This window comes from Ochotona curzoniae, unplaced genomic scaffold (genome assembly GCF_017591425.1).
Source record: "Ochotona curzoniae isolate NIBS_2020 unplaced genomic scaffold, NIBS_Ocur_1.0 contig_1274, whole genome shotgun sequence".
Taxonomy (NCBI): domain Eukaryota; kingdom Metazoa; phylum Chordata; class Mammalia; order Lagomorpha; family Ochotonidae; genus Ochotona; species Ochotona curzoniae.
Genome location: NW_024465023.1, coordinates 13,422,079 through 13,447,278, shown reverse-complemented (window position 1 = coordinate 13,447,278; position 25,200 = coordinate 13,422,079). Strand labels below are relative to the sequence as shown.

Genomic DNA, 25,200 nt, shown 5'->3' with positions numbered 1-25,200 from the left:
AAGAAAATCCAATCAACACTCTTACAATTCTTTGCTAAACTGCAAAGCTTCACATATTCACTATTTCACTAACTAATATTTTAGCTCCAAAAGGAAATCTGATGAGTTCAGTGGAATCCCTTTGTTAATAATGTCTCAATAATGAAACTTGTCAGAAAATTAGTCTCAAACTCTTCTAAAAGATTACTTTTAAATAGGTAGACCAAAATTTGGACCATGTGGCAATTTGCTAGGCGTTTTAAATTGGTCAAAATTTTAGCAACTAGGTCCCCCCCCCCCCGTTCTGATCGAAGCAACATTCATTGACATGAATACCAAATAAGATGGGAGAACACTTTTTGGCCAAGGCATACCTGAAAGAATTCTTACAGAAACCTAAATCTTGAGAAAGGGCAAATTTTCTCACAAAAGTTTAATGCTTGTTTTACTAGGGCTGCTCTTTAACATGACTAGACTCTTGAGTTCTTTGACATTAGGTGTAAGCACCTAGCATGGGGCTGATTACACAGATTTTTAGTGTTTCTTTTAGAGACATTAACAATAGGGAAAGCTGGTATAGTTTATTAGGGGGAATTGGGTGTGGGGTATATGGAAAATCCTCGTAGTGCTTCACAATTATTACTCTGTAATTGCAAAATTATTCCTAAATAAAACATTTATTTAAAACTATTTGAACTAGTATGTAGATTATGAAAGGACAGTTATAAAAGAATACTTCTTTAGCTTGTTTCTTTAGAAACCAAATATCATTTTCCCTTGATTCTGCTTATGGAAGAAAACAACTTTATCTCAAAATTAAGAAATACATTTTGATTATATGTAGGTCTTTGAAAATTTATTTAAAAAATTTTATTACAGACAGCGCACTCCTACCAACTGGCTCACTCTGGGAACATAATCCAGGTTTTCCACATGGTGACAGGAACTCAAGTACTTGAACTATCACTCTTGCCTCCCAGGGTCTGCTCTGGGGGGAGCTGAGCAGGAGCTGGAACTGGGAGTTAATTCCAGCTACTCTGATGGATTAAATGTCCCACCACCCCCCACAGATTATTTTCTTTGCAGCGAAGTCTAGAAGGTGACATGCTAACACGCTGTGCTTTTGTTGAACACCAGATCACTGCTTGAACCACAGTTCACTATCACACAAAACTTCACGTCAGCAATACACCTTTGGTAAATATTTGGGAGAAAAAAAACTGTAGACAATGCTGCAAGGGAAAAATACAATGAACATGATTTGTACAGTATCAACCTGTCAGTTGCAAGCCTTAGCATATTAAAGGATGTTAGGATACCAATCCTATCCTGGCCAGACAGAAAATATTTTAGGCTTTGTGGGCCATTCCATCTCTGTCACAATCACTCAACTGCTGTGCTGTGCAGAGGCAGACATTAACAATCCATCAAAGAATGGGCATGGCCGTGTCTGATTAAACCTTATTTACAAGCACAGGTGACTGGCTGCTTTTGGCCTGAGGGCTGTAGCTTGTCAACCCTTGCTCTAGAAGCTTAAATCTGAGGTGGAATGGAATGACAAAATATATTTCTCATTTTGGTATTTGTTTTCCTGAAACTTGAAGCATACAAGGGAGCTTCAAAAAGTTCATAAAAATTAGAAATAAAAGATATTTATAATTATTTTGTTGCCAAAATATTTGAAACCCAAGTGTCATTCTTTCATAATATGCATTTTCTCATGAACATTTTAAAGACTTTGTATTGTGCATGGATTTCAACTTTTTTTGGCATGAAAATAAACTTATTTTAAAATTTCATTTCCCATGAATTCTTTGAAATGTCTTTGGATTTGTAAAGCTGTGATATGCTGCAGAGAGGGAAAAATGTTAATAAATTTTCCCTAGAGGAAACCCAGAAATTAATCTATTATTGTTTGTTTTCTTTTTCTAATGGAATTAGTTATCCCAGCTTAGCACTTTTTATTAGTTCCCCTCCTCCCCAGTGCAAAGGCAAAACAAGGAAATGTGACCAGCTATTGGGGGAACAGACTGTCTCACATGGCCCGCAGACAGGCCTGCCCTCTGCTAGTCTCTGGCCCCAGTTCAAATATAACCACACACAGCGACACGGATGTGCTCTATCAGTCTGCCTCAAGGATGTCAGCACAGTTCCATTTGGAGGTCACATTCCATTTTTTAAAATAGGTGTGTTAAAGAAAGCAGAATAAAGCTGCTGGTGGAAATACTGCATTCAAATCTTCCGAGATTATACTTTCCAGTACAAAGGTGAGAAAAATCAGCTCATCTGCCACTTTGTATATGCATGTATTCAAAGCATGAACTGTCACTTCTTATCAGATCATGATATCTCACTCACTAATGAGTTCTTAGCACCCAAACAGAAGCCCTTGTCTTGCTAACAGTTTCTTGTGCAATGTTTATCAAGATCAACACTTAAATTGGAATAGATGGCAAGACATGGGCTATGTGTCTCACTAACTTACGTACAGAGAAACCCAAATCTAAGGACCAGAATTTATCAGTTCAGACAAAACTATAACTTTTGGTACTAGAGTTTAGGCCCAGGGCCAAATAATGAATGGGCCTGGAGGGTTACACAGAACATTGAAGTTCATTAGCAATTACTATTTTATCACTTCACAGACTCTGAAAAAGCTTCCTGCTGGGAGTAAATTAAAGTTTGAGAAAGTAAAATATTTAGCTACAAAGTATGCAGTGAAATGTGTTTGTGATCTTCCCAAAATTTGTAATAACCATATGTACAGGACGTCAACAGTAAGAATCATGCTGACTTGCTCCGGAAACTGCCTTATCAGAAACTCGCTTCAGTTTCTGTGAAATGCCTGTGAAGAAGGTGGCTGAAAAGGACCAGAGTTACTGAGCAAAATAATTGTCTATATGCAACAGTATGTACATTTGAAATCCACCAAAATATTAAGGAAAGGTGAATTACTACTAACTAGGGAACTGACATTCTACCACTGTATGAAAGCATATTTTCTGAAGTTAGAGATGGGAACAAGTGTTTTAGAGTTTGAAAAAGGATTTTTCCTGCTTAATTTCTATAGAAACTCATTTTTAGATAAAAGAATATGAACATTCCCTTTTAAAGATCTGCCTGGATCATTATTAAACCTGACAGTTCAAATGTCAAGAACATCAGTGTATCTAATAGCAACGTAAAGATTGTGCTATGGCAATGCAGGTGTAAAAGAAACACTAAAGAATTTAAAACAGTCTTTTCAAAAGCTTCAGCAGTGGGCCTGGCACGACAGCCTAGTGGCTAAATCCTCACCTTGCATGTGCTGGGATCCTATACAGGCCCTGGTTCGTGTTCCCGCTGCTCCACTTCCCATCCAGCTCCCTGCTTGTGGCCTGGGAAAGCAGTAGAGGACAGCCCAAGTACTTGGGCCCTGCCACTCGAGTGGGAGACCTGGAAAAAGCTCCTGGCTTTGGAGTGGCTCAGCTCTGGTCGTTGTGGCCATTGGGAGAGTGAACCAGCGGACAGAAAATCTTTCTGTCTCCCCTTCTCTCTATAAATCTGATTTTCAATAAAAATGAAAACATTCTAAAAAAAAAGGTTTGAGTAATTATAATTATTGTTCATTTAAGGATGTACTTTCATTTTCTTGAATCATTATCAGTACAATTTGTACTATGTACTAGCTTTCCTGTTAAAAGTTCTGAAAACATGTAACTAGTCAAATTTTACAAATCTTAATCTGAACTTGTTTCTTATCTAGAAACTGTCAAATCCATGAATCTAGGGATTAAAAGCAGGAGAAGTCCCACCCTAGAATTTAGGTTTTCTCATCGGTAAGGGCTTAGGGTGGCTCATCATTATGGCCCAGTATATACTGCAGAACTCAAGTTAAAAACAGAGACATATGAGTTGGCATTGTGGAAACAGTATGGATATTTCTTTTAAAAATTAGACACAGGCTTGTCACATGATCCAGTAATGCTGCTATTGGGTAGCATTTAGCCAAAAGACTTGAACACAATAAATCAAAGAGGTACCTGTGCTACCATGTTTATAGCAACTCAGTTCACAATAGCCAAAATTTGCAATCAATCAAGATGTCTTTCAAGAGATGAATGGATAAAGAAATTGAGGCATAGATACAGATGGAGTATTATTCAGCTACAAAATGAATGAAATTCTATCATGTACAGCAAAAATGAACTCAACTGAAATAAGCTGGATCTAATAAAAATATAAAAAGGGGGGGAAGAAAGGGGATGGGAAATCTCTGAACCTGTGAAATTATATCATTAAAAAAATCATATGTTCTCCCTTATATGTGGGAGCTAAAATTTAAAAAACAAAAAAAGAAACGCCTGTGTGTATCAGTATTGCTGAAAATATGGTTTTCTTAAACTTTGTTTTTAAAGATTCGTTGATTTTAATTGAAAGAGTTACACACACACACACACACACACACACACACACACACACACACAGAGCACTCTTATGTCTGCTGGTTCATTCCCTAAATGACCACAATGGCCGGATCTGAGCCAATCCAAAGTCATGAGACAGGAGCTTCTTCGAGGTTTCCCACATGTGTGCAGAGGTCCAAGGACTTGGATTATTATCCTCTGCTGTTTTCCTAGGCCATTAGTAGGGAGCCGGTTCAGAAGTAGAACAACCACAACTAAAATGCGTGTACACATAGGATGTAGGTGCTGCAGGTGAACTAGCCTGCTATACAACTGTGGTGGCCCCTAAATATGGTTAATATGTTTGTTAAGCCAGTGGTTAAGAATGTTATGGTATGGGTCCACGTGATGGTGCAGTGGTTAAGGTCCTCGCCTTGCACGCCTGGGATCCCATATGGGCACCGATCCCGGCGGCCCCACTTCCCATCCAGCTCCCTGCCTGTGGCCCGGGAAAGCAGTCGAGGATGGCCCAAAACTTTGGGACCCTGCACTCATGTGGGAGACCCGGAAGAGGCTCCTGACTTCGGAGCATTGGCCGTTGTGCTCACTTGGGGAGTGAATCATCAGACGGAAGATCTTCCTCTCTGTATATCCGCCTTTCCAATAAAAATAAAATAAATCTTAAAAAAAAAAAGAATGTTATGTTATTATGGTTTAACGATTTGTTACATCAAAATTTACTGTATATGGGTGAGATGGTCATTTTTCATCCAATTACTGTTTATAGTTGTGTATAATTCTATAACTTAGGTCTTTTTGCTTTTTTACTTGTTAAATTCCTTATTCAGTGAAGTATTAAGAATTTTACTGTGGTGTGAATATAAAACATGTTATCTCAAAACCTAAAAGAAAAAAGAAGGGAGTGGGAAGGAGGGTAAGAAGAGAGGGGGAAAGGAATATCGTTATGTTCTTAGGATTGCATCTACAAATCACACAGAATGTTAAAACCTAATTAAAAATTAAAATGAAAATAGAAAAAATCATAAGACTAATTTCTAGTATTGCAGTGAATGTTAGCAAGAAAGTTTCTAGATTATTAGTTATCTAATTACGAAGGAAAATCACACTGCTAAGTCTTTGGTGGCAATAAGACCGTAATGAACTTTGAGGTGGGGAAGCTTCTTCATGTCTTACTTGGTTTCTATGTCCTTTTTTTAAAATAAATAAGTAGTTGCTTTTTTTTTTTACTGAAGAAAGAACATTTCTAGAATATCATTTCTTGAGTTATATGTCCCGAGAAAGCTTTAAATTCATGGCTTAGACAGTAAACAAGGTAAAAAGTCAGTATGTGAGGGCCAATTCAAAAATTTCTGAGAGAGTTCCAAAACATTTTGAATCTTGACAGCAAAGTTCTCCTAGGAGGCCCTTGTTTGGAGCTAGGTTTTTATTTGAGTGTGTACAAGGTGTCTTTTGCTTCAATCTTATTTCAAACATTGTACTTATAGGGATTTATTTTTGAATCTACGAAACTAAAACTCATTTGGCCACTTAGTTCAATCTAAAAAGACTCGATCTGTTGTGGAAAGTAAGAGGATATCACAAAGTCTGGCAGAAGTGGTTTTATGGGCTAATGTTTGCAGGGACACAAAGAGAACGCAGTAGCTACGTTCTTGGACTATGAATGTGGCAGGCCATCATATCAAGTATTCTTTGAGCAAACTACATTACTTGTAGGGGGAAATCCCTCCTTTCCTTGAGGATAGAATAAAGAACCAATGCTTGCTACACTTGGAAGGCATGTTGAAAATTCCCTTGCCTTCCGGTAAAATCACCTATGGTTCCATACAAAGAGAATGTGCAAACTAATTGACTATTTTTGATTTTCTAGAGTAAATTTCTAACACTGATTTCTGAAGTAATTCATGGAAACAATATGGAAAGTAGCCAATAATACTTTCATGAAAATCACACATTCCCTTTGCAAAGCTGTAGAACATTGTTGCTAACTTGGGATGCAGGAAGAACAATTGCATGGAGGCAGAACTAAGACAGTACTCCCTGCTACTGGACAGTCTTATTCTGAAAATTTGATTTTTCCTATCTTATAACTTTTTAACAAACACTGATACTGGATGGACAAACAAAATGTGATATGCATATACAATGGATTCTTAAATCACTTAACAGGAAGGAAATTTTGACAAATGTTACAACATGGACAAACTGTGAAGACATTATGCCAAGGGAAATTTTAAGCCAGATCATTCCAATTTGGTAATATATAATGCTTTCAAATATAAAAAGATACCAGATTTCTTTCATAAGAGATCTTTCATTAGTTAATAAAACAATTAGCAACAAAAAAATCAATGTTTCTAAGTTAGTAGAGTTAATAGTAAGTTCTTGGGCACAGAGTTAAATGTTAATTGAGTGTAATGGCCTTGTGATGTGGAATATTTTGGGATGACCACCTCTGTGGGCTTTTGGCAGTCTCTAGGGAAGACAATCTGGATTTGTTGTATTGATGTTGGGTCACATGGAAAATGCCAAGAGGAACTACAACTGCTGTCACAGTGGAAGCCATGCATTACAAATGACATTATGTGACCCACAGTAGCTCCAAATCCATGCAAAAAGAATTTTCAACTTAGAATAGCACAAAAAGGATGAAATGGGTTACTTTTTAAAAGAGGGAACATATTATTTCCTCTCTCCTGTACTTTAAAAAGCCTTGTTGAGATATCATTCATGAACCATAGACTTCATCTGTTGTAAGTACAAAGTTTGATGTTTAATTTATACAGTTGTAAAAGCCATCTTTTCAATCAAGTTCTAGAACATTTCTTTAATCTTTCAAAATTTTCTTGTGTCATATCTAAGAACTCTTCACTTAACCCAACATAACGAAGATCTACCCCGTTGTTTTTCTTAAAAGTTTTATAATTTTCAACTCTTACAAAGGGCTATATGATTCATTTTGAGGTCATTTTTGATATGTTATGGGACAAAGGCCTTAAGTTCATATCTTTGCATATGAATAATCAATTGGTTCAATACCATTTTTTTTTTAAAACGACTACTTTTTCCCCATGTTATTGCTTTAGTACTTCTGTTGAAAAACAACTGACTAAAATGTGATTCCTGTTTGGTCCACTGATCTATATGTCTATTCTTACACCTTTTATAATTTTGATCACTATAGTTTCACAGCAAGCTTTGATAGCAATTGTCTGACTTTATTCTTCTGTTTTCAAGGTTGAGAATTTCTATAGCAAATTTTAGGATCACTTTATCAACTTCCATAAACAAATCCTCCTGGGATGTTGCTAAGGGCCGCAACGAATCTATAGATCAATATGAAAAAAATTGTCATCATAACACCACTGAGCCCTCCAGCCCAGATCTTTACTTTCTTCCAGCAATATGTGATAGTGTTCAGTGTGCAAATCTCACACTTCCTTTATTTCATTTATTCCTGTCATATTCTTTGTGATGTATTTCTTCACTTCTAATTTCAAATTATTTGTTGCTCACATGTCAACATGTAGATATTTTATATCTATTTATCTTCTATTCTGTGGCCTGGCTGCATTTGCCTATTAGTTGCAGTGTATTTTTCGTAGATTCCTTAGGATTGTTATACATGTGAAATCATATTATTAGAGCATGCTTGCCCTTCTTCCTTTGCAACCTTCATGCTTCGAATTTCCTCTCTCATCTTACTGTACTAGTCAAGACTGCCAGCAAAATGTTGGGTATGTGTGGACAGTCCTTGTTTTGTTCATGTGATGCAAGTTTTCTACTGCCGTTTAACAAATAATCACATGTTTAGTGGCATCTTCCCCCTTAAGCTATTGGTACCTATATGAAAGAAAGAAGAAAAGCTACTTTTGAAACGCTTGTGACATAAATTTCTGGCTTTCAGGAATTTTGTGTCACATAGTATTTTTTCACTGACACTAATACTCCAATACATCCATGGAAACAGATATGGGACTTTCTACACTTGGATGAAAGACACCAAAGCCAAAGTAAGCAGCAATGTCCTTAGACCAACAGTCCCAGGAAGCAAGTAGTGAAAAGACCGCCGCCACTGGACAGGGGTCCACTACCCTGCTGCTTGCACACCAGCATTTGCCAAAGTTGACTCTAAATGCGGTGGGACTCAGAAAAGCTATCAGTGTCTCAGCCTCTGAAGGTCCCTAGACAGGATTTATTCCGGACATTTAGGCACAAATTGATAGGACTAAAAAGTCATAGGAAACTTAGTTTTGGAATTTCCTGACTGGTAATCTCTGTGAACAGCCAAACTTAACTTTGTATTAACTTATTTCTCAGTTCTCAAATTGCTCAAAACATTTTAGCAGATTGTGGTAGAATTTCCATATTTTTTCCCTTTAGGAAACTGTTGAGTTCCAAAAATATGCTTTTTGAAATATGACTCCTAACTTGATGTCATCTCAAAAAAATAAAATAGTAAATTAAGAGTTGTAGTTTTCCACTCCTAACTGTAGACCAACTGAAGAAATTTTATTTATCTTTCCTTAAACAGTAAAAAAAAAAATAAAACAATGTCAGTCATAAAAGAGAGGGAGAATTACAAGTAGCAACTTATTTCTAATACAATATTTTATAATATCAGCCTATTATAAAAGTCTATTTATAACTTATCCTAAAAATTTCTAAACTAAGTTGTTACTTGCAGGCAGCTTTTTGTTTATTAATATAATCATTGGTTAGACTTTCTAGTAAACACAAATTTCCCTTAAAAATAATCTAATTATTATTATTACTATCACTATTCTGGCAGTGTTTTTTTTTTTTCTTTAAATTTTTTTTGGTTTGCTTTCTGTTGTCCAGTTTTGTCGGCATAGGGCTTCCCCTATGTTTCCTTTTCTCTCTTTTCCCAGCTCTCCTTGCATTTCCCCTTTTATTTGATCATAGGATAGTCCTACAGGGTACCAAATATTTGGAGATCTCTAGACTTATTTCTAACTACAGATTCAACTACAATTATGTGCCTCCAGCAGCATTCAAATCCAGAAGCATTTTCCTCTCAGTAGAATTTGTTATTTTCCCCTTTGATGAAAACTATTCCAATAGAGCAGAAGCTGTGTCCCCTACAAATAAATAAAGTTGACTTAGGTTTTTTTTTTTTTTTTAATTATTTGAACTTGCTATGACTTTAAAGGTGAGTCTAGGAAAAATGATGACCTAGATGACTGATATTCTTCCTTAGTAGCTTTAAAGTAATACTCACTGTCTTTAACAGTTCAAAAAAAATTATGGCTTAGCTTGTTTTTAACAGTTCAAAACATTATGGCTTCAAATTTGGCTTCTTAGAGAGTTACTGGATTAACAGGAATAACATTAATATACTAAATTATACAAAATGGCTCAGTGGGATTACATAACCCTAATAAATTCATGGTTCATAAAAGGAATCAGTTTTGATTCTGCAAAAATAATGCAAAACCAAGCATGGATGACAGGGCATCAGAAGGAAGAAAAATGAATGGTCAGTCTGAAGTTTCTCAAGAGTTAGTCACATTATATTTTTTACACATATATATCAAACATACTTATTAAAATTTTTCCAATGCTTACCTTTCTCTATGTGGCAGTCACTAGTACAGCTAACTGATGATATCGTATTATCAGCATGTACCTCGTAGGCTATGACATGAGAGGTTAGCAAGCCCTGCTATGGGATGTAGAGTATGAAGGCACACTCTAATAATAGCTTATGCCATTCATAATTAAGCTTTCATTTAATGATGGCTTAGTTTGGAAATTCAGAACCACCTGCATCCAAACGATGCCCAAGCTTATGACCAGCCATATCAGCAGATTTCTGGGGCTCACGTGCAACATGCCACTAAGGCTGGAAGACACTCTGTCCTTTTAATGGACATAGGTTATTTTCAGAGTAACACAGTTTGTTTTCAAATTGAGCAGGATTGATGGGGCACATGCTAATCATACAAGAATTCAAATAGAATTTAACAATGTTCTCCCTAAGATCGACGAACCTCTTCTGAAATTGTGACAATGTCTACCCAAGAGTATAGTAGTTTTTCAAAATTAATGCTTCCAGTTAGCTCCAAGGATTCTGCTTGGGGAGAAGCTAAGTGACAGCCCGATTCAGTCTGAAACTCCAATTTGTACCTCAATGTCTGATTCTCCCTACACAAGCCAGCAATGCCCTTGTATCTTCTCTGCAGTCTCTAATGCCTTGTGTTCCGACACCTTGTTGTCTTAACAAAACCCCAACTCTGAAACCAATTTGGGTTTTCCTAAGGTCAGCAAATCTCCTCACCGATGACTTAACCACTGACTACACTGAAATAAATAAATTGCCACACACTGCTGTGGTGTCCTCCAAATTCCTCATTAACCAGCTTTACTAAACAGTCTGACTTCTACGGGGAATTCATAATTAGGAAGTTTCTGCATCCTGTGACTCAATGAGAATGAACAATAGATAAATATCAATGAACGGAGGTCAAATTTCAATTCAAATAATATATAACAATGATCATAAGATCAGGATAAAGGGGTGTTATAACCTATCCACAATGTAGAATGAATTTCAGGGTCTTTTTGGTACCCAAGAAAATTATAATAATTATTTAAAATAAATGTAATCTGAAATGTGGGGAGGGGAGTCCTAGACTACACAGAATTGTATGATAAATTTCAAAAATAAAAATTAAAAAATGTATTCTGAAATGTCCTCAATTTAAAGTATTTTAAATTCTGTAATGAGCTAGTTCATTATCTTCCTGAATATATTTCTTCACTCTATTTTTCCCACTATCTTGCATCTATGTAGGTACCTAACTAGTACTTGCCAATGGAGACTGGGCTAAAGTTGTAGAGCCCATTTCCAACCCTGACCCTGCAAGACTCTCCATGTTCTTTTTCATTTGCTGGCTCAGTGGAAAGGATGCAGTTCAAGATTTCATGACACTGAGAGATAGCAGACACACAATGGAAGGGACCCAGGTCTCTGAATGGCTTGTGTGGCGAAGAGATCTCTGTTACCTATCTGTGCTGGACCATGACATGAGAAGGAAGTTAGCATCTCTCTCTCTTTTTCTCTCTCTCTCCTCCTCCCTCTCCAGTAAATAAAAAAGGTCTAATTGTGGAGACCAGTATCATAGCATAGCAGGTTCAGCCTCCACCTGTGGTGCCAGCATCCCACATGGGAGCTGCTTTGAATCCAGGCTGCTCCACTTTCTATCCAGCTACTTACTAATGGCGTGGGAGACAGTAGAGGATGGCCCAAAACCTTGCTCCCCTGTACCCACATGGGAGACCTTGAAGAATCTCCAGGTTCCCAGCTTTGGACCAGCCCAGTTCTGGTCAATGTGGCCATATGTAGAGTGAACCAGTGGAGGGAAGATCTCTCTATTTTTTCCCTAACTGCCCCCTCACTATAACTCTTTCAATTAAAAAAAGATCCACAACCCCCTTTTTAAAAAAAGCCAAACTATAAACACCTAGTAATTACTTTGATTTGACCAATGTTATGAAATTTGGGAGATGCTGTCAAACAATAAACAGGTCTCTTCACTTTAGGATATCCCAGAGCTGTCAATATTTTAATATACACTGTGAACCTGTATAAAAGGTCCAAAGAACACAGTATTTCCTAAACTTAGTCAATAAATAGCCAATAAATTTAAAATCTACTTCTCGTTTCTACCACAGCATCCTTCTCATGCTTACACACATTTTAATATATTAGAGCAAGGTTCCAATAGGGTATGTTCTGGGAAATTTTGCTTTAGTGTAACTTGTAACATAAGGTGGATTCATCCATTAGCACTAAACAAGTTTAGGCACCCCAAAGCAAACAATTCTGTTATTAAGGGAAGGTTTATCTATCTATCTATTTTTGAAAAAGGCCAACATGTATTAATAGTATCAGAACCGCACAGTAAGTTTTCATTGCTGAAGTGTACCCAGCTCTGTAAGAACAGTCCAGGACGTTGGACTTTCCACCATTGTCTATACCCTACAATGTCATGATACACGTAAATAGCAGAATGATGGGCTGGTGGCTGTTGCAGAAAAGCTTATACTATTTTAATAATAAAAACAGTAGGAGATGGGGATTTGGGGAGGGTGGAAGGGGAAATTCTTAAGCCTCTGGAACTGTATCATAAAAAAAAATTTAAAAAAGAACATTATTTTACTTAAAATATGGCTTCAATGAAGGCAAACATAAATGAGAAATTTCTGTTCTGTTTTTGTATTCCAATTTGCAAGCAACACAGCCTGTTGTATTCAATGGTGGAATATACTTTTTTCTTTTTTAAAATTAATTTTATTTTTTAATAATGATTATATAGTAGATCATGGTGGGAAGGGTCAAGGTTTGGGAAAATTGAGTGTACTCATTGCTTTTGAATTTGCTATTTCTTCTTGTTGTTTCCGGGGGAAGGGGAGAAACAAAGGGGAAACCACTCATATGACTTTCCACACGTCCCAGTACCCAGGGATGAGGAACTGCCACCTCATATCAACCCAGAGTCTCAATGTGTACATATTCTGAGGGTTCTGTCCACGTGGTTTGGATAGTACTGAAATGCTGCCAATTTCACCGATCCGAGGATGATGTCACTCTCCCAATGTCCATTGCTCCATTCACCAAGATTTTTTGTTGTCATCGTTTGTTTGGGGTAGTTTTAGGGAGATATTGAATCTATGAAAACTTGGTAATGTCAAGTATGAAATACATGTAAATATAGTCTATGGCCTAACATCTCATTTCTCTCTTCTTGAACTCACACTTCAGGCATAATACTTAAAGATAACATTTAAAGCAATAAAAACTGGCTGTTGCTATCTATGGGACCTGTTGCTATTTGTAGATTCAATCACCCGTGGATTCAAAATACTTGAAAAAAAATTGTGTTTGTATGGAACATGCACAGATGTTTTTCTTGTCATTATTCCTTACATAATACAGCACAACTATTTACACAGCAATTACACTGTCTTAGGGATTTAAGTGATCTAGGGATGTGTTAAAAACACAGGAAAGGACATGCCTAGGTTCGATGCAAATACTATGCCACTTGATAAAAGGGACTTGAGTATCCACGGATTCTAGGGGTACTGGAACCACCTCCAGCAGGCATGCATGGCTCTAATCACCACAAAGATCAATGGATTTATCCAACAGAAATAAAGATACTTCAATAAGTTAGGGTTGTACTCTACTCTTTCTAAAAACTCACTACTTGCATATGTATGTATATATATGCTCTCCCTGCCCCATGGTTGGTTAGGTTATACTGTGTTTGTACTATACATACACCTTCTTTTTTGTAGCTTGCACCTTTAAGGATCTTTTTCAAATATGCTTTTTAAGTTTATCAATGTAAAGAGCAGATTTCATGAGTTCCACAGATATGATGCCAAGAATATGATACTTTCCTTCCTCCTTCCTTTTTTCCTTTTTATTCTTTTCAATTATTTTCTTGGTGATATCATATTTTCAGTTTACTTTGTAATCACAGGATCTGTACTCCTCTAAACAAAGAACTCCACAAGTATTTGAATCACAAATCTATGAATGGCTGATCTCCCATATACCTCACAAAGTTAAAGCAACTGTAAAAAAAGAGTTATGATAGACATCTGGGAATTCAGTTAAAGTAAAAAGGTAAAATATATTCTATTTATATATATATATATAAAAAGAAGGTGGAAAAGACAGACTTACATCTAGTAGTGTGTGAAGATGCTGATCCTGGAAAACACTGTGTAGAAAATCTAGGTCCTTTTCACTGCAGTCTGTGAGTGCGTGAATCTCTTCCAGGCTGTCCAGCACCTGTGAGACTGCTCCTAAGTGGGGAACAAACAGAAAACAGCCAGGGCAGAAAGTCAGTGTCAAACTAACCTTTGTCACTAAAATATTAACGCTTAAGAGCAATGAACCGCCATCAGAACTTGAAAGGCTAATCTCTTCAATGAAGGGTAAACTTCACTGAGTTTCATATCATGTAGGGACAGAACATTTTCAGAGAATTTAGGTTTGTAACAGTACATTTGTGTGTTGTTTATTAAAAAAAAACACTGAAGTTTGTATTGTTTGAATGAAGAAACTGAGCTCCTAGATGATCTGGGTGCTGCAAATTACATAGCAGGAAGAGAATATGGGATTCAGAACCCCAAAATGGATTTGAAACATTACACAAACAACATAATGGATTTTTTTTAACCGAATTGCATTCCCTCTAGCACTGGACAGCCAACTGTAGAACTGGGGACAAACCTTCAATTGGGAGCTCCTGCTTTTTGAGAAATTGGTTTAGAATTTTGAAGGTTCAACCTTTGGTTAACAGACATCTCAGTCCATTCCTCTATTTCTTTACATAGAAAGAGAATACAAGTTCTTCTCATTCTGTAAGGCCCATCTTATTTGGAAGACAAAGGCAAACAGAGTAGGCATGCTGAATAATACTTCCAAATTCCATGCTAAATTTAAAGGCTAGTCATTTTTGCAGTATATCACATATGAAAGTGTTGTCTTTTTGCTTAATTTTTTCCCTCTAACTAGGAATCCTAGTAGTTACCAGCAGGGAAAGATACGTGGAGAGCAGCAACAGAATCATTCCATATAGCTTTCAAGAAATGATCAGTCTAATTTACCCCCATAGAAAAGGCACTTATATGTACTCCACAAAAAGAGTCACAAGATGCTGGGCTATGGGACATACATGCATCCACCAGAGAAACTGAGAGTGAAGGGTCCCACTGTACATGTAAATTTTTGGATCAGTGAATCTCAACCAGAGGCAATTCTGCTCCCCAAAGGAACATTTCTTAATGTCTGGAGATATTTTTGTGTGTCACAACAGTAGCAGGAGGGTGACTATTGGCATCCAGTGAGTGGAGAACAAGGATGTTGCCGAGCATCCTACAATGCCCAGGATTGCATCCTTATAAAAAAATTATCCATTAAGGAACTCTATTTATAAAATCAACCTGAAGGAAAAATAGGGGAAGAAGATTCAGATGAGATTATTTATCATAAAAATGGAAAATAAATGCAATAATTAAGATTTCAAAAATTGTAAGATATCTATGTAAGATTAAATAACCAAATGTTCAACTGTTTGTGAAGAATTTTAAAAACATAAGGAATTCTTTATGATGTAAAATTTAAGAACACAGAATGCAAAACAATATGAGCTTTTATTCTTCTTGCTACATATACAAACACTCAAGAAAAACAGTATAAAATATACTAAAAAAGGAAACAGTAGTTATCATTATTTTCCAATTTGCACTTCATTCTGCTTTTGTCTATATGTTCCAAGTTTTTTTTTTTTTACAATATCCCCCCACCCCTACAAAGGTAAAGAAAAGAAAAGCTATACAAGCTACCAACTTTTTCATCTCTGTTTAATTATGTTAAAGATTTGGAGCTTGAACTACAAGTCATATGGCTATCCATGTAGAAACTGCTGTGATTACTTTAAAAAATTCCTTTGGGACCAGCACAATGGCTCAAATGGCCAATTCTCAGCCTGCAGTGCTTGCATTTCATATGGGTCATATGGGGTCTTGCCTGCTCTATTTCCAGCTCCTTGCCTGTGGAATGGGAAAGCAGTGGAGGATAACCCAAAGCCCTGGGACCCTTTCTCTCTGTCTCACCTTCTCTCTGTAAAGCTGCCTTCCCAACAAAAACTAAACAAATCTTTTAAAAAAAACTTATGATTTATTTATTTTGAAACAATTACAGATTTACATGCAGTTATTAAAAAACCCACAATGATTTCATGTACCTTTTATCCAGTTTCCTTCAACAATCTTGCCAAATTGTAGTACAATATTCCAATCAGGATACTGATGTTGACACAGTTGAGCCATAGAATATCGCATTAGCACAAGGATTCCCCATGCACATGCTATTGCCCCTTTTGTAGCCATGCATTTCCTTCTCACCTTCCTCCCATCAGTTGGCCTGTGAACTCCCTAAGGTGTACCACCAGACACTTCCTGGGTCACTTACTGTGTACTGTGTATACTTTTTGTTAAAGCTATAAGGTCCTTATGGCAAGTTCATACTTACAATATGAAAAAAGTGTACACTGAATTCCTAAGTACTTAAAAGAGCCCTCAACAAGAGTTAAGTGTGCTTTCTGCATGAATTTGAAGATGAGGAAAGCACTTGAGCACTTTGACCCTCTTGGGTCAAACAATAACTAAAATATTTATCAAATTTCCCTGTTTTCTTGGCCAGGTGCTGGGGAGGGGCTTCAGAGAAAACAGATGGGAATTCCCGGCTTCAAGGAAGGGGCTCTCCGGCTGGTGTGTCTAGCAGGCATATGACACCCTGAAGTAAATGACAGGGAAAAGTAGTGACATGTAAGCATGCTGCCAAGAGAGGAGCTGGGAGACTGCAGAGAGGGGCTGGGCAGACAAGATTTCACCACCTCCACATAGTTAGGAACCTGTGCTGCTAGTTCGAGTGGAGGCACAAAGGCATCTGTCCACTAGTACTTTCAGCAAGCAACACCCACAGTCTCAACAGGTTCAGCCCTGGCTGCTGCGACTACTTGGGGAGTGAATCAGCGGATGGAAGATCTTTTTCTCTGTCCCTCCTCCTCTCTATCAATTTGCCTTTCCAATGAAAATAAATCAATCTTTAATAAAGGAAAAAAAAACCCCACCAAAACCTCCCTCTGGATAAACTTTTCACTACCACAAAAGAAGTCAATCAACAAACAGGCCATGAGGTCACCTCAGAAGTTATGCCACACAATGGCTAGACTGTAGGCATTCTATTCATTTCTATATTTTGGGCAGCATTTTGCAGAGTATTGTGTTGAAAGAGACACTTGTTTAATTTTTTTTTCCTGAGAGGTTCTGCAGAATGATCAGATTGAAAGATTTAGCCAGAAAATAATTGCTTTCATTTTATAGCATAAGATTTCCTTAAAGTCCTAATGAGAATCAACTTCATGCTCATATCTGTATAGCAGTTTATAATCTCCATAATATTTTTATTTTCACTACCTTATGTGACCTTACAATAATCCTGTCCAGCAGGCAAATATTTTTATATCTGACAAACTGGAAAACCAGTATGGTTAAACTGATCTGTCCAAGAGACACAGGCGGTGAGCAGGAGCGTGAATCTTGGGCCTTGGGTCTGACTTCTAGTCCAGAACTCCTACCACATATGGGATTCCTTGAAACATGTTTTACCCTCAGTAAAAGCCCTGGAATAAGTTGCAATTGGTAATGAGTGGATGGCCAATTTCTACTTTCTCTTTCATTTAAATTTCACTGACCTAAAAGGTGAAATCTAGCTCTTAGCTGCAACTTGCACACTGTACTAGAAGCACTCATGGTCTGACTCGCGCAGTAATCAAGGTGGCATCTCAAAATCAGGCTGATAATCATACCTTTTCACTTTGAATACTTCTACTTTTTCATAGAATCTCACTGATATAAGCAGGGTTTGTTTTTTTGTTACGAAATGAGTCAAAAAAGTATAAATGTCAACTGCTTTAAAGTGTTTGCCAAGTCTACTTCTTTCAAGAGAAATATGCTTTAAAGGCCAAGAAAAGCTTTGGGTTTAGAACAATTTCATTACAAGAATGGAAAAAGTCTCATAAAAAAGTTGACTTAGTAAAAATATCCCAAAAGGAGGACAGAAAAAATAAACAGTAAAATGTTTAAGCTAAAAAGTTCTTAGTGTTAAAGGACACCGGATGTCTTAAATTTTTGCCTCTACATTTTACTACGAAAATTTTCAAAACCCTAGCAAGTTTGAAACAAATTACAAATCTACTGCCATGATCAGTTTGCTGTAGTTGGGTTATCATACATTTATCTGTCTATCCTTTCATTCATCAACTTAACGGGTTTTCATTTGTTCCCAGTTGATGACAGAGCAGCTAACATCAGTGCATTTCACCCCTGCACACTTCAGAAAGGATTTTAATATTTCTTTCTCCGTCTGGGGTAAAATTTTTGAAGAAAGAAAAAAACTGTTATATGTATTACTGGATAATTTTGATAAAACCATAACTTTTCTGCAGTTATTTCAAAAAAGATTTATCTGTATGTATTTCTTAACTTATATGGTGAACAATGAAAACCCTTATTACTGAGCAAATGCAGCATCTGAATCTAGTCTAGCTTCTCGTGGAAAGCAATCAACAACCTCTCTTTTATATCGTATTAATGATGCATCAACACAGCCCTACATTCCTATTTATATATATATTGTTATCGTCTACTCAATCAAAGCCTGTTCTTGAAAGCAGGATGCTTAAAAAATAATTTGCTTTTAAGTTACAATTCACAAATTTCACTGCATTTTGCCATTACTCCCCCCCCCACCCAAAAGTTATCTTCCCCCTTCAGCTTCCCTATCTCCTGTTCAACAGTTTTTATTCCCACTGAACAAAGAAAATTCTGGTTATCAATCAACTTATAAGCAATAACGGATTCTGTAATGCAAACTGTATTTTGGATTCAAGCATTTGTGCTATATCCAATTCAAAACTTACATAAAAACTTATATACAGGGATGAATATTCTACATTCTTCATGTATGGAATTACAGTACAGACCTCTCATATCTTACAGGTTAAAGGAAGCAAACTCTGCAGAATTACAGATTCTATGATTCTGCTATTATTTTTATTAATACAGTCTGTCTCCAGGGATAGGTGTTGTGGTGCAACACGTTAGGCTGGCACATGGGATACCATAGCCCATCTTGATGTAGCTGGTTTGAGCCCTGGCTACTCCTTATTTCCAATCCAGCTTCCTGCTAATGCACCTGGGACGCAGCAGACGATGACCAAAGCATTTGAGTTCTTGCCACTCAAATGGGAAAACTGGATGGAGTTCTTGATTGCTGCATTAGGCCTGGTCCAGTTCCAGCTGTTATGGGCATATGGGGAGTGAAGAGCCATTACAAAAGATTTTTCTTTCTCTGTCTACCTTTAAACAAGCAAATAAATCTTAAAGAAAAAGAAACAGTCTGTCTCCAAACAGCATAAATGTTCGGAGCATAATGTTCTGCTGGTTATTAGGTGCCCACTTTTATAACCAAGGCAAGCACTAGTAATACTTCTAATGTGGTCATTCGCAAATGATATGACAGGTCTGCTGATTTGAAAAAGGGGGCGGGGATGAGGGAGGGAGAGAGAGTGAGCGAGAGAGAAAACAAGAGTGAGAAAGAGTTAAATATAGATGAAAAGAGCTTCAAAATTTGAGTAGTTCTGTACAATGGTGGGCAGCCTCTAAGATGAACCCTCCCCATGTTTCCTGTCCCCTAGTTTTTGCATCATTGTATAATCAATTGCTTCCCCATAGAATGTGAACCGAACCTAATGACTCATTTCTGATTCTCAGAAGAGGGTACGGGGGACTGAGTCTTTATTGGCCAGTGTCCCACTTTTGCCCTTTTTGGTCACTTCTGCTGGGCACGCATGCTGCCGTATTGGGAAGAGCTCTCTGCAGAGCCCTGCAAACGATGTGAGTGAGCTGCCAGGAGGATCACCCTGCAGAGATCCTGGGTCAGGCACCCAGATGAGCTACAACTCTCCTGACCCATAGATACTGTGGCTTGACAAACACTGCTGATGGCAATTTATCACAAAGCAACAGTAACCAGTATCCTGCAAGATTCTGGTATTAAGTTATCTGCGGTTTTAGATATAAGCAACTAATGCTAAAAATATGACAATGAATTCAATCATTAGCATTCAGATTTTCTTATTATCTCTGAATCTTCTTGTATACTTTTCTTGCAGTAAATATAGCATGAACCTAAAAAGCTTTCCTGATTATTGAGATTTTTATGGAGATAATTATAGATTCACATGCATTTGTTAAAAGTAATATAGAGGGATCCCTTGTACAGTGTGTTTTACTCAGGTTCTCCATTGGTAATGCTTCACAGACCTGTAATATACTGAATTATCATAACCAGAATGCTCATACAATTCACCCATCTCATGCTGACTGCCTTGATTTTACATGTATTCCATTGTGTGCGTTACGTATTTTTTACATTTTAATGCTTCCACATATTCAAGTTACACTCCTCTGTAACTAAAATCTTGCCATTATGCTATTCCTTTATAAACCTTTCTGATGGCAAAGTTGTTAAGACACATCACTTCAGAGCTCCAGATTAATAAACTGAAAATGGACTCAGTAACAGTGGAAAATAAAAATCAATTAAGTCTACGTAATTGTCAAAGGAAAATTCACTTACCCTGACAGTTTTCTTGAAAGGAAACTATAAAACAAAATGTTACCCTTTTCCAAGAATTAAAATATTCGTGTTTGAAACTCATTTGTGAGATAATCAATATTAAATATAGTTAAAATTTTAACACTGCCTCTTTTTCCTCTGATGAAAGTTAAGAAGTTAATACTATTTGTGTAACTGTGCTTAAGGAAATCAATATATCCAACTTTTTATTTTACAATCAGGCAGTGTTAAAATTCATACTTCATATCTAAACACAAACAGCGAAGGAAGAAGTCAAGCTAATTATGAACCATGCAAAGCCAAACACTTTTGCATAAAAGATAAACCTGAGAGGAAAACAAAGGGATACCTACTTTCTGCTGCTAGAAGTCCTAGGAGGAAGGCAGCATATGGACAAACAACAAACAGTATGAATTTAGAGCAAGCAGGTTATCAAGCAATGCTTGGACCCACAGGAAGCTTGAGCCCCCAGCTGGCCCCAAAGAATCTTTGTGTCCCACGAGTATGAGCACTGGGACTGCTCACGATCTGACAACAAACACTGGGTTCTGATTCCGATTGTTTTGAATTGAAAAAAGGCAACAGAAAATTTGCATACTGTAATATTAACTAACAAAGCAACAATATACTGTTGATCCTGAGATTAAATTCAATGAATCTGTACATGCATGACAGATTGAATTCCAATAATTAAACCCAAAAGTAGCCTTAAAAGAAAAATTGTCTCACACTGTAAATAATGAAAATAAACATACTTTCCTTTGCTTTAGATGACAAATTAGGAAGCTGATGAGTTTTAAAATTATCATTGTAAATATTGAAATTTTCTAGATGTACATATTACTTTCAAATTAAATTCCTTTAATTAAATAAGATAAGGCTTAATTTATAGAAATAATAGTCTGCATTTTATGAGCAGGCAACTTTATCACTTTTCTTCAGACTCTGGGATTTCAGAAATCCACAAAATGCTAAGATTTTTGTTTGGAGCCAAATTAGGACTACCAAATTTGATTTTTGCCAATAAAAGGCATTAAAAAACTCAACCTTCCTATCATTATCATTTCACATGAAGAACAGAAAAGGTATTAGGCAAAGAAGGAAAACAGTGCATCTTAAGGGCAGCTGGTTGACCTCATGCTGTGTGTTCATTCTCTTTTGTCCTTTCCTTCCCCATTCCCCGCAATCCCACCTTGTAAACAAGCACATGTTCTATTATTTTGGTCTTTTTGTCATTGGCTTGGACAACCTTTCAGGCAATGATGAAAAGTGCTTGGTGTTCTGTGTTGTGAAACAAACTCACACAAATTTAAACAGAAAGACACTGGAAGGAGTAACTTGGCGAATATAAATGACACAGAACTTTAGCACTGGTACAAAACAGAGAAGAATTTAGGGTTGAAAATCATGAAATCATGAAAACATGAAAATGAAATGAAAACATACATGCTTTAATTTAGGAAAGCATAAAGCTATATATGATTCCAGATAAAACATACTACCAGTTTTCTGCAACAAATCATACGAGCATAATTTTTAGTTGAGGAAAATCAATAATTGCTGGCAACAGCTTTTGATAATTAGGACTAACCATAGTAGTAGAATGCTTCCTTTTAAGTGGTTTTGGTAATAGAAATTACTTTTAGGAATACGTGAATAATTATTCCTGATGGCTATGTGAAATTAGAAAAATATAAGGAATCTCCTCAAAGTATTACTTTTCATGTAGTGTAGGTAATTAGTATTTGGTATGTACATACTATTTTATCTTTTAGTTTGTGGTATACTTTAATATCATCTAAAGATGCTTATGACAGACACTTAGCATGCCAAATGAAGATAGGAACTATTAGAAGATCCAGAAATTTAAAAAGAAGTGGGGTGTCAATGCAAAAAAGGAAAGGGAAGAAGAAATATCTAATTATAAACTACTAATTTTAATGCTTACAGGCTACCTGGAAGATGATAGAAGAAATTTGTTGTTTAAATGATAAACTACTGGGGGCAGGGCTGGCATGATGACTCAATTCGTCAATCCTCTACTTTAAGCACTGGCATCCGATATGGACACCTTTTTCTGTCCCAGCTGCTCCACTTCCCATCCAATTCCCTGCTTATGCTCTGGAAAAGTAGTGGAAGATGGCTCAAAGCCTTGGGACCCTGCACCCATGTGGGAGACACATGGAAGAAGCAACTGGCTCCTGTCTTCAGATCAGTTCAGCCCTGGCTATTGTGGCCATTTGGGGAGTGAACCAATGCATGGAAGATCTTTCTTCTCTGTTTCTCCTTCTCTCTGTAAATCTGCCTTTCCAACAGAATAAAAATAATAAACTATTATAATCAGGAACTATTTCGACCACACCCTTTAAAGATTATTTTGAAAAACATAAGAGAATTGAGGAGTAAAGGTGTATTGACTGGAAGACATACACATCTATCCCTCTAGATAGTTCCTTTCTCCAAAGCAGGAGTGGGGAATGTCAGGCTCAAGAAATCATTTAGTCTGGCCCTACTAAGGTAATTGCAGATAGGACCTGATATTCAGTAAATGCACAGCAAGCTAATTTTTAAGTCGATAATTTTGTATGGCTTACAAAGGATAATATAATTACCCAAATGATCCTTGGAAGAAAAATTGTTCCTCACTCCTATAGGCCTATAGGATACATCTGACTCTTCTCAAAAGCAATGGTTAAGAAAGAGCTTATTAGTTCCATGCTAGGCTGAGGAAAAACATTAAGGGACAATAATATCTGCCTTTGAAGTCATCTGCAAGGACCATATTGCACTTTAGGCTCATTTCTGAAGCTGAAAATGGTAGTTAAAATCTTGGAGAGATGTATCCTAAATATATTAGAAGTATGCAACTGCATCATTTAGTTGCAATATGACATATGAACCATTACTGAATCTATGCTCGTGAAATAGATTCAACTATAACTTGAGTCTGAGAAGAAGATAGAACAGTTCTGGTTAACCGAACAATTTATTACAAGTGCAGGAAATAAAATAAATGGGAAGAAAAAAGACAAATACGAAATAATCAGGAGTGCTGGATATAACAACTGTCAACATAACTGTGTCCTTGTCCATCACACGGTAGGGACTCTGGCTATTTGCCAAATGAACATAAGAGCAAATACCAAGAGCCTCTTCTCTAAAAAGCCTTCTCTAAGCGAAGGTTTTTGGAAATCACCTTCATTCAAAAGAGGAAGAGCCACATCCTGGTTGGTAAAAGTCAAAAGGGGGAACTAGACACCTGCAGGAGTGGGAAATTTGGTTGTCTCATTTTGCACAAGGAATAAGCACATACTGATTGGTAAGAAATTCTGAGTTGCTAAATGTGTACATAAGTGACTGTGTATATACGTGGATAAACAGGAAGGAAGAAGTATAAACACTGACAGATGTTCATGGGCCCAGCAAGGGCAAGGCGTCAAGGCACCAGCACATTATTTCTCTTGGTGTTGCTAACTGTGAGATGGACACCTAACTCAGGCTTCAGGAACAGTCCTTGGCCTGGAGTCCAGTGTGAATATGTGAGTATTGAAGAAGTCAGATCAAGAATAATAAAATCATATGAGAAGCACAAAAGTCAACCACACAACTGAGCTGAGGCCAGAAGACACATAATTCAGGAGTTTAGTAAGTAAATATATAAATAAAATGTAAAAACTCAAACACACACACATGCATCAATATCTGCATCAAGTAGTGCTATCCTGAAGTCTGATGTAATATAGTCGACATGGGGGGAAAAAAACCTTACATCTGAAGTTTTTGTTGAGGAAGAAGATAATCAGAAAGATCCAAAAAGCCCAACTACAATGTTGCATTAGAGGAAGTGAAGTGTTGGGTCTGGAATGTGGAAAGGGGAAGAAATATTACTGAGGTAAAAGGAAAAAAGTGAATGTTGGTTTTGCTGTATAGGGAAAAGCAACTTTGGTATTAAGATGAAAAGGAACAAGACACATGTAAACAGAATTTGGTTGCTGACAAACTTCCTTAGTACCTAAGAGGATTTGCCTAAATTTACAGAAGTTTATTCAGAAGGGTAACAGAAAGGATGTGGATGTCAAAATGATTCACATAAAGAGGTGAATGAATACATGATCTCATTACCTGAGGAGGTAGGGTCTTCGGAGAAATCTGGCAACTCTTCAGGGGGATCCCCATAGAATGAGTTGAATTTGTGACTTGAAACAGCGGCTAGTACTGCACCCTAAAGCCAAGAGATGAAAAGCATATTATTAAAGCACAAACATTAAAAGATTCATTAACAGACACTTAAGGAGTATTCAGAAAGACAAATACTCACACACTGGAAATGATGGCTAGAAGAGAGGTGGTTTTTAAAATAATGTTCAATTCCCTTAAAATACACGTGCATATATCAAATACTACTACTGGGAGTTGCCAAAGTGTATGAAAGCACTCAGACCTTGAACTCAAGCACATACCACACAATGGACTATTCTGCAGTAATTATACAATGCTACTTCAGAAGGCTGTTTAATGAAAGAGAAAGATGTTTGTGACGAATTGCATGAAAAAGGTTTTAAAGCAATA

General features: G+C 36.8%; 1 protein-coding gene across 6 annotated transcripts in view; it reads right to left on the bottom strand.

Moving 5' to 3' along the window:
* CASK (calcium/calmodulin dependent serine protein kinase) overlaps positions 1–25,200 on the bottom strand; it is a 315,238-nt gene that overhangs the window by 53,244 nt on the left and 236,794 nt on the right. For 3 of the 6 annotated variants that reach the window (XM_040999655.1, XM_040999662.1, XM_040999680.1), the window contains exons 10-12: positions 24,754–24,853; positions 20,985–21,002; positions 14,104–14,225 (exon numbers count right to left, since the gene is read on the bottom strand). In XM_040999655.1, the coding sequence (XP_040855589.1) occupies positions 14,104–14,225; positions 20,985–21,002; positions 24,754–24,853 (240 nt within the window). The remainder of the gene's footprint in view (positions 1–14,103; positions 14,226–20,984; positions 21,003–24,753; positions 24,854–25,200) is intronic. The other 3 variants (XM_040999671.1, XM_040999690.1, XM_040999698.1) reach the window with 1 other exon arrangement.